At 40.6% G+C, this 9,703-nt stretch overlaps 1 protein-coding gene across 1 annotated transcript; it reads right to left on the reverse strand.

Moving 5' to 3' along the window:
- Positions 1 to 5,162: 5,162 nt before the first annotated feature.
- On the reverse strand, positions 5,163 to 9,373 carry chrm3b (cholinergic receptor, muscarinic 3b). Its single transcript, XM_084936846.1, has 5 exons — positions 9,253 to 9,373; positions 8,777 to 8,874; positions 7,953 to 8,248; positions 5,986 to 6,689; positions 5,163 to 5,869 (listed from the first exon to the last, which is right to left on the reverse strand). The coding sequence occupies exons 1-5, from the start codon at positions 9,365 to 9,367 to the stop codon at positions 5,355 to 5,357; spliced, it is 1,728 nt and encodes a 575-aa protein (XP_084792972.1). The 5' UTR covers positions 9,368 to 9,373; the 3' UTR covers positions 5,163 to 5,354.
- Between the last annotated feature and the right edge of the window lie 330 nt (positions 9,374 to 9,703).

Here is a 9,703-nt window from a genome sequence, read left to right on the forward strand (position 1 = left end):
AATAAGAAGCTCTGACCATGCAATGCAAACTCTGTTTGCAAGCAACCAAGTCCAAAACAAAAGGTCCCTCAAAGGCACTGGAACTCAGGAAATAGTTAAAAAAAACAAAACAAAAAAAAAACACAATTCAGGAGGCCGACCCGGAGGTCGATGGCACAAGAGTCCCTCACAAAGAAGTTCCGGAAGCCGCCCATGTGGATTGTAGGGGCGTCGTGAAAACAGTTCAGGCGGCCAACCGTGCCAGCGAAGAAGTCCAGTCAGCGGCCTGGATAAAGCGGCAGCGTGGCTACCGCAGGACCAGGCGATGACAGCACTGCAGGCGACGCCGTGGAAGCCGCAGGTGGTGACACTGCAGGCGACAGCGAAGGCTGGACGGGCCGCTCAGACCCTCCAGCAGAGGCAGACAAAGGCTGAAGCGGTCCCTCAGACCCTCCAGCGGAGGCTGAAGGCGGCTGAACGGGCCCCTTGGACCCTCCAGCAGAGGCAGACGGCTGAAACAGTTCTCTTGAACTGCCAGTGGAGACAGACATGGGAGCGGCATGGGAGCCGCGGAGTGCTGGATTGGCTCACTCGAGCCTCCAGCAGGAGCAGAAGCTGGGCCAGAAGGTATTGGGACCCCTGGCTGAGTGTGTAGCTGACCAGGTGGTGGAGTGACAAACAGAATTGGTGGGTGAGCTAACGACCGGATGTTTAACTGAGTTGCTGGCTCCGCTGCTGGTACCTGAGCTACAGGGAGCAGAGCAGGAGACTGAGCTGATAACCAAAGTGATGGTTGAGGTGAGAGTGGAGCAGGTGGTGGAGTAGATGACTGAGCTAGGGGCTGTGTTAATGGTTAAGCTGCACACTGAGCAGGAGACTGAACTAGTAGGGACTGAGTAGGAGACTGAATTAGGGGCAAGTTAGCAGGAGGCCACGCTTCAGGGGACGGAACAGGAGACTGAACTGGAGCCTGAGCAGGTGACTGCAGTGACAATTGTGGAAGTGGAGCTGGTGGTTGGGAAGAAGGCTGAACTGTAACCTCAGTAGGTGACTGAGCTGATGGCTGCCAGGCGGCGGACTGAGCTGATGGCTGCCGGGCGGCTGACTGGGCTACAGGCTGAACTAACGGCAAAGCTAATGACTGAGCAAACCAAGCTGCAAGGGTTTTTAGAAGGGTGGCTGAGTCTTCCTTGCCTGGGCCACCCATGCCAAACAGTTCAAAACAGAGGCTTGCTCTCAAGTCCATGATTATTTGTTTTAATGCTTTAATGTCCAAGAAACTGACGGGACACATAGTGGACGACAGGAAGTGATCAACAAACACTACCTCCAGTTGCCTCTTGTAGGGATCCGCAGCGTGGATTATCCTCCGGTAGTAATCCCCTAGTTGCTCTAACCATTCCTCCTCCGGGCAAAATGTGAGTCTACTGAGTCAATTTTGTGGTCGTGTCCTTCTGTCTTGATTCAGCTGTGTGCAGGCAGGAAGAGGACCCTAAATGCAGAACTCACAACACACGGGAATAACTCAAAATGCAGCTTTATTGCTGACACATGGAAAAGACACAGAACTAAAGTAAACTGGAAAAATATAAACTAAACGTCTCCAAGAGGAACACACAGTATGAGGGAGGACGCAACACTGACACAGAGAAACACAAGACTTAAATACACTGGGGAATAACGAGGGGAATGAGACACAGGAGGACAGCACAGCTGGGACAAATCAGACATGATGAGACCAAAGGGAAGCAAAATTCAATACATTCACCTAGGACACAGACCTTCAAAGTAAAACAGGAAACGTAACACTGAGCCGCAGATTGACTAGGCGATACAGCTGACAGGGGAGACAGAGCAACTAAGAAACACAGAGACCAAAGACAAGAGAGGCACATAGAATACTAAATACTGGGTCAGTGACCCAGGACCATGTCAGAAAGTAAACATATTACTGATACAGAAATAGTTTTCAATACGAGATCACTGCAAAGAGCGTAGCCTTGCCTAATGTCCACCCTGTTACTCATTTTATATTAAGATTTAAAAATCTAGTTGGTATTGCTTTCAGAACTGCACATGATTATTTGCAGCTAGGAGGTTGTTAATGCTAGCTGCATATTGTTAATCAAGTCTAACAGTCTACAGTCTATGAACTAACCTCAGCCAACACCAGCTAACAATGTTAGCTTGGTAACATTGTTACCAAGCTAACATTGGTAATAGTAGTAAATCACACAGCGATAGTACATTTATGTTGTTGTAAAAAGCATGACAATATATCAGGTAATCCAAAGTATTCAGAATACGTTACTCACATTAAGTAATTTAACAGAATACGTTATAAACTACATTTGGGCCATGTATTCTGTAATCTGTAGTGGAATACATTTTAAAAGTAACCTTCCCAACACTGAAATAGGGGGACCTTATATCTGAAGAATGTTGGCATCATATCATACAATTTTTTTTATAATTTGCTCATATGAGCAAATGAGTATAAAAGGGGGGTTGTAGGCCATTATAAAGGGCAACTGTGATGCATGCTATAGGATATGTCGGGCTTTGTTTGATCATCTACCTCGTGATAATTAATGTCTGTATTTTTTTCCCTTGACTTTAAACTGTACATATTTTGACCCAGATATTGAAATTTGTCCCTTCTGTTTGTATTTTGCTCTGCTAATTTGTTGTTGTTTGTCTTGTTTCCAAAAAAGTCAATACATCATTGTTTTATAAAAAGAAGGCTTGTAGGAACATTTGAGGTTGTTCTTCTCGGTCTTCTGTGGATGAGCAAAACATTGTATTTCAAGGTTCATCGGTGGACCCAAAAATTGGTTTTAGATTTTTTTGTACATTTTAGGTTATAAATTCAAGAAGACTTGAATTTCCATTTTTTTTTCTTCTGGATTACAACTTCCAAGGATGTCTACTGTGGTCCTGTGGATTATAACTTCAAGAAGATCTGGATTTTTACCTTATTCCTAGGGGACTGAATTTCCAAAGGGAGCTACTTTCCTGTTAGATGATATCAAAATGGATGAGAGATAAGGGCATCATGGCCAAGGCTAGGGATGGGTATCGAGGTTCCCAGGAGTCCAATTCCTTGGAATCTTTACTCTGCTTGTCCATTGATCCCGCTTATCAATTCTTGCACTCTCGCTATGATCAGCCGATTTCAGGTCTTGTTTTGGAGGAGGAAAATACTGGGGAAGACTACAGTGTGGATATGGACATTACTTTTATTTTTATTGCACAAAAGGATGAGAGTGCGATGGTAAAGTGGAGACTGCTCCAGGACAGAAACAGCTGCATCACAGTGTTACCACAGCACCTGCACAGATAGCATGCTAACACTAAGCTAGCCAAGAACACAGAGTAATGTTAAAGCTGAGTAATTATTTGTGTTATTTGTGGTGAAGCCAAACATCAGTTTGTTACCTGAACTTCAACAGGTAACAAACTGATGAACAGTCAGGCTGCAGGCTCCGTTTCTACCTGTTCACGCTTCTACATTAGAATCACTGTGACAATCGCATTGAAGTGCTAAATTCTTATCAATTCCCATTTCTAGCCAATGCATACCCATTCTCTCTTCAGCAGCTCTCCTTTCCAGATTAGTATTAGAAATGAGCATTAACTCAGGTTAGATTAATTGGATAAGTATAATTAAATATGATTTGATTATGTGATCATTATTTTTTGGTTGTGCTTTTGCTTTGCTCCTGCTAAATTGCTTTAATAAAATATCCCACATTAAAATAGTCTAAATTGTGGACATTCCTTTTTTAAGCCTTGGTGAAATAGTAGTGGTAAAAACCTGTTTATTTTTATAACATTTACAGTGTTCTTAAAGGTTACTGTAACCTTACAAATAACAAATCCTTGAGGGCTACTTTTCCAGGTCATAAAACTTTTGTGATTTTTCAGCTCACTCCATTGCTGATAAATAAATTTGCGGGTCACTTAAAAGTTTTCTGCAAAACATTTAGACAAGCCAATGATCTACTGGGTGAACATAGTCTTGTCAAATGAGACCAAAATTAAACTCTCTTGATCTCACTGCACACATTGTGGAGGAGGAGGAGAAATGGCACCTCAAAAACACCATACCAACCAAGTTTGGAGGTGGAAACACTATGGTGGGGATTGTTTTTTGTAGCATGTGGTCATGCTCAAACTTGGCAGACTTCATATAACTAAAGGGAGGATAAATGGAGTGATGTACCAAGACATCCTTGACCTGTTGCCATCAGCCATGACGCTGCATGTAAAACAAGGGTAGACAATGCAAGACAATTCCCAAACACACAGAAAGAAAATTCTCAATTGGAGAAAGAAAATACATCTTGTGAAATGGCCCCGCCTTGAATCCATTTATAAATCTTTGGAAAGAACTAAAAATCCGAGTTCACACTCTGAAACCTTTAAGATTTGAAGACAGTTTGTGTGAAAAAATGGATCAAAGATCACACCCAAGCAATGCATGCAGCTAGTTGTACTAAGTACTATATAAATTTCAGTAAGCATGCTCAATACTTATTCCCTGTATCATTCTGTATTATTACACATTATTATTTGAATTGAATCCAGGAAACTTATAGATCCTTCAAGATTGTCATTTCATAAATGAAACTAAAATTAATCTACTTGAACATCGTAGTTATTAGGACCAGCAAATAAAAATACAGTGTGTCATGAAGTAAGTGCCAAAGTGAAGGTCAGAGATTTTATACAAAGTCATTTTATGGGCTCAAACTTTGCAAATATTCAAGTTTCTAAAGATTTGATTTTTTTTTTTTTTTTTAAGTTAAACTGAGAGTTGTTTTTTCACTGAAACTGATTATTTGGCCTCAGGGTGGAGAAACTGTTTAATCCATAAGTTATTTGGACATGTGGGCAATGTAAAGATACACCCACCAAAAACACTGAAGGTGATATATTCTAGTGATTCATCTGTATTACTATGTAATATCTGGTGACCAGTTTTTTTTATGGATATGATGCTAAATACATGAAACGTGATTATTTGGCGTATCTGTGGAAGATAATTATCCATTCCAAATGTAGACAGAAGCAATGAAGATACAATATTTTGGACGATAGGTTTTTCTACTATAGTAGCTTGGTAAAAAAGCAAGAATACAATAACATTCAAATTAACTGTATTTATATATAGCACCAAATCACAGCAACAGTTGCCTCAAGGGGCTTTATATTGTAATGTAAAAACCCTACAATAATAACTACACAAATAAATTAATAGAACACAAAAATATTTGTGAGGGTGAATTTCAATTAATTATGTTTCCATTAAAGTTAAGGCGTCCAACTCTGATTGTGGATTAGAAAGTGCAGCTTTAAACTCTACACACACTCTACATGGGGTCTTTCTTATGGAATACCACAGCCTGTCTCTGATAAAAATGAGGCTTGTTCTTTCTTTGATTCCACTGACACATTAAAATATCTCTAAAGGTTGTCCTGAAGGTCTTGTTGCATAAGGCATAGCACATGGGGTTGACTGTGCTGTTAACATAACACAACCAGTAGCCCAGAGCCCAGAGAGTTTCAGGGATACAGTCCTGACAAAAAGTATTGACCAAAACCATGATATTATATGGTAACCATGTTGTAATAAAGGCAAACAGAATGGCGCTAAGTGTCCTTGCAGCTTTTTTCTCATTTGCCTTTTTTTCGTTCTTGCGCTTGCTGATCTCTGTCTTGGCCTTGGAGGCAAAGCGTTTGGCCACTGCAGCGTCTTTCATGGTGATAGCTGTAGGTGACAGGTCAGCAGAACAGGAGGTTGCTGCATTTGATCCTCTTGGACTTATGTTTGTAGACAGGGGATATTTTTCCTTGTTTTCCTTCCCCTTTCTAGACTTCTTACCATCTATATAGATATATTAAACATCAAAAGGGACATGTAATGAACATTAAACATCATGTAGTAGGGTATTTATTTATATATTATGAAAACAAAGACGACTAAATAGGTCTATGTCCAACCTTTTGAAGATCTTGCATCGACTTCTGCCTCTGAACCTGACTGGTCTTCTGAATCCCAGGCCTCGTTATTGTTAAAGCTGTCACAGCTACTCTGTTCTGCTGGTGGTGATGTGGCATTTAATCTCTTGGATGCATGGTGAACTGGCAGAAGAGATGAAATCTCAAAGCAGAACATGTTGCATTTCCCTCTACTTTCTACGCCTCCTGGTAGGCTTGCGTTGTTCTTCTCAGAAGACAAATAATTTAGTCCATAGCTGCTGTAGTTTTGGGACCTCACCTGGTGCAGCATAGCTGCTGAGATATTCTGGTTGTTGGGTGCACTTTCTCTACCTTTTTTTCCACTACTACCCCTTTCATGTGGAGCCTGATTTGGGTTGTTCCCTGACCCAGATCCCTTGAGACCCTGTACATCTTTAGCTCGCTTCTCTGTCTCCTGATAGATCTTCCAGAACAGGATTGCCATAATAGTTACTGGCAAGTAGAAGGCAGCAATAGCTGTACAAAATGTAATTATAGGCTCAGACAAGAACTGAATATAGCACTCGTTTGGCTGTACTGTCCGCTCACCCACGATGTACTGCCAGAACAGAATGGCTGGGGCCCACAGAATAAAAGAGATAGACCAGGCTAATCCAATCATGGTCATGGCCCGCTTGGTTGTTCGTTTGGCCCGGTAAGTCAGTGGTCTGGTCACAGAAAAATACCTAAGAGGATACAAAAAGAAGGCAGGCAACTATTCGAAGCTGTTCAGAGTCAAAAGAATTAGATATTTTCAAACCCATGACGCTCATGAAAGCTTTGTCATGGCTATGGATACATTTCCATCATAAAGCATGGAAATGTTTGCGATTCCAATACATGTTTTATGTATTTATTTTTAAACCATTAAAATTTATACATCAAAATACATGACCGTAGATATTAGGGGTGCAACGATACACAAAATTCACGGTTCGGTTCATTACTTTGGTGTCACGGTTCGATATTTTTTCAATACAAAAAAAAATGTTCATGCCTTTTTAATTTGTCATTTATTAAAATTATAAATATATATTTTAACCCAAAAGTACAGTTTTTAAATTTAATGTTGCTGAAACAACAAAGGGATAAAAAAAAAAAATCTATCTGATCGAGAAATCACTCATCTTTGGAAAAGAGAGTTTATTACAGAGAAATGGCTCTTTCCAAAATAAAAGCTATACTACACTCTTCTTCTGGGCTATATTCTCAGCAGCATATTAAACGTATCAGGTCCCCATAAGGAGAATCCTGTGCTAACGGCTGTCTAAATGACTCGGGTAAAGTTTGTAGCATGCGTGCTTGTTGTTTTGTCTGCTTCCACTTGTCTTTGCACTAGGATGATGTCGGTGTAAATGTGCAGTCATATTCGTTGTGTTCCCACTAGTGCTGTCAGCGTTAATCTGAAATGACGTTAACGCCACAACACGGCAAATCTCCGTTAACAAGCTACCACGGATCGCCCTGTGCGTGGGGCTGGACGGCCAACACGTTAACGAGCAAACTGCGCTAACGCACTAGTTCCCACCAATGTAATTGAGCATTGCGTGGCACATCCGACATACTGTTTTACTTTTGGTGGTCATACGTCACATGAAAACCAAAATAGTTCCAAACGCCACATCTGAATTAGGGTGGGGGAGGTTCAATTTGCCATGTTGCAAGGAGAGCTTAACTTCTGTCTTGCTAGCTTGCCCTGCGCTCAGTGAATCTGCGTTCGACTACTCCGCCTAGGCTGCACTGTCGAGCGCAGATCCACTGAGCGCTCAACACAGACAGCATCGTCAGAAGGAAAGTTGATAAAATAAATTAAAAATTTTGTATTGTTCGATACATACGCGTACCGAACCGAAAGCACTCTATCGAACGGTTCAATATCGATACGAGTATTGTTGCACCCCTGGTAGATAGATTTACTTTACTGAATTTTTTTTTAAAATTCAACTTACCTGTCAAAGCTGATGACTAGCAGATTCATGACAGAGGCATTACTGGCCACATAGTCTATTGCAAGCCACAGGTCACAAACAACTGGTCCCAGGGCCCACTGGTCCATGATGATGTAGGTGGTATACAGATTCATAGACAGCGTTCCAATGGTCAGGTCAGCAAAGGCTAGGCTCAGCAGATAGTAATTGTTCACTGTCTTCAGTGCCTTATTTACCTTGAACGACACCAACACTAGGATGTTGCCAACAATAGTGACAAGAGAAAGTGATCCAGTAAGGAGGACAATTATGATGACCTGAAGGTGAAGACGTAAGCAAAAATCAAAAACGAACTGTTTCTTTAAACTCAACAGCCATTGTGCAGTAAATGATCTATTACTCTATATAGTTCCTCCAAACCTATAACACCTTTAGGATAAATGAGGAACATACAGAAAACTATTCACTTGTCAAGCAATGGTTCAAATGACGCGCTTTCACTGCAGATGTCATCCTGCATCACTGTCAGTTTAACATTATATTACATGTGGAACAGTTTTGTTTGGCAATAATATCTCAGTCTGAACAAAACAAAAATGTAACCATACTTGCAAAAAGTCTCTTTATGAAAATAAATTTTCATGTATGCAAAGTTTGCCCCGGAATATCTACTGTACGCAAAAATTTCACAGGAGCCATCAAGCCCCTAGACCCATGAGCTGAATTTTTGGTGGTAGTTAGAGTTCCATGGCTTGGTACTGAAGCAATGGAATTTATACAGTGAAGCCCTAAAACAGATCTAATAAGATCAAAGTTAAAAGTAGAACTGTTGCCACAACAGTTACCTGCCAGATTGTATGCCCTCCTAATGGATTAAACTCATCTGGAGGCAGCCTTAATGTTCTGTTATCTGCTGAATTGCCCATACTCTGGTAGGAGCCACCTGAAAATGTGGAGAATATTATTATTGTGAATCAATTTTCTCAACTAATAAAATAACCTAATTTGGAAAAAACAAAACAATGATTTGAAATTATTGTGCCTACAAATCATATTTCCATTTCAGATTGCCACAATTCTTTTCGCAGCCTTACATTATTATCTCTCTGTCACCAGCCTAAAGTCAAGTGGCTTTCTGTTACATTTTGGTATTTTTTGCTGTCTTCTTTTTCCTCCACGCATTGTCCTGCAGGAATATAGGCATAATCTTAAGTTCTTTTGTTTTCTTTAATTTCCTATTCCCTGCACGTGTTCTTTCAGATAGAATATCATTTAACATGTACACATATAATTTACACAGCTTTACAGTTGTGCATAGTACCTAAGATAGCAGAGTCAGCTTTGATGATGGTATCTGGTTGGTCTCTCATACCAGGAAATCTGCTGGTAAGGAAGTAGACAGGATCAGAGCTGGAGGTCAGGTTCATTGTGACCATGACACATCTGAAAAAAACCCCAGGATAAATCATTTTAATACATAAAAATGAACGATTAAGGAATTCAGCTGATACTTTTACAAATGACAATAAGGTACCATTTCAGTCAGCCAAGACATGTTACTTTATCCAGACTATCCAGTCCAGCTTGTCAGCATTAGCAAGGTGCAATCATATGATTTACTGATACACCTGATCATTGGTGCAAAGTGACAGACTAATAAATTACTAGCATTCACTCACCAAAGCACATAAATGTCTTGGACTGTTGGTACCTCATAGCAAGCCATAATATTTCTCAAATCAATTAGATTGCTCCAAATATCACAAACCAAA

The sequence above is a fragment of the Perissodus microlepis genome, chromosome 8, assembly GCF_051167445.1.
Source record: "Perissodus microlepis isolate ML-2025 ecotype Zambia chromosome 8, ASM5116744v1, whole genome shotgun sequence".
NCBI lineage: Eukaryota > Metazoa > Chordata > Actinopteri > Cichliformes > Cichlidae > Perissodus > Perissodus microlepis.

Coding starts and splice junctions, on each gene's coding strand:
- chrm3b (XM_084936846.1), bottom strand. CDS start 9,367: ATGGTCACAATGAACCTGACCTCCAGCTCTGATCCTGTCTACTTCCTT. Junction 8,875..9,252: donor AGCTGACTCTGCTATCTTAG/GTACTATGCACA, acceptor CCACATTTTCAG/GTGGCTCCTACCAGAGTATG. Junction 5,870..5,985: donor CGATGCAAGATCTTCAAAAG/GTTGGACATAGA, acceptor ATATCTATATAG/ATGGTAAGAAGTCTAGAAAG.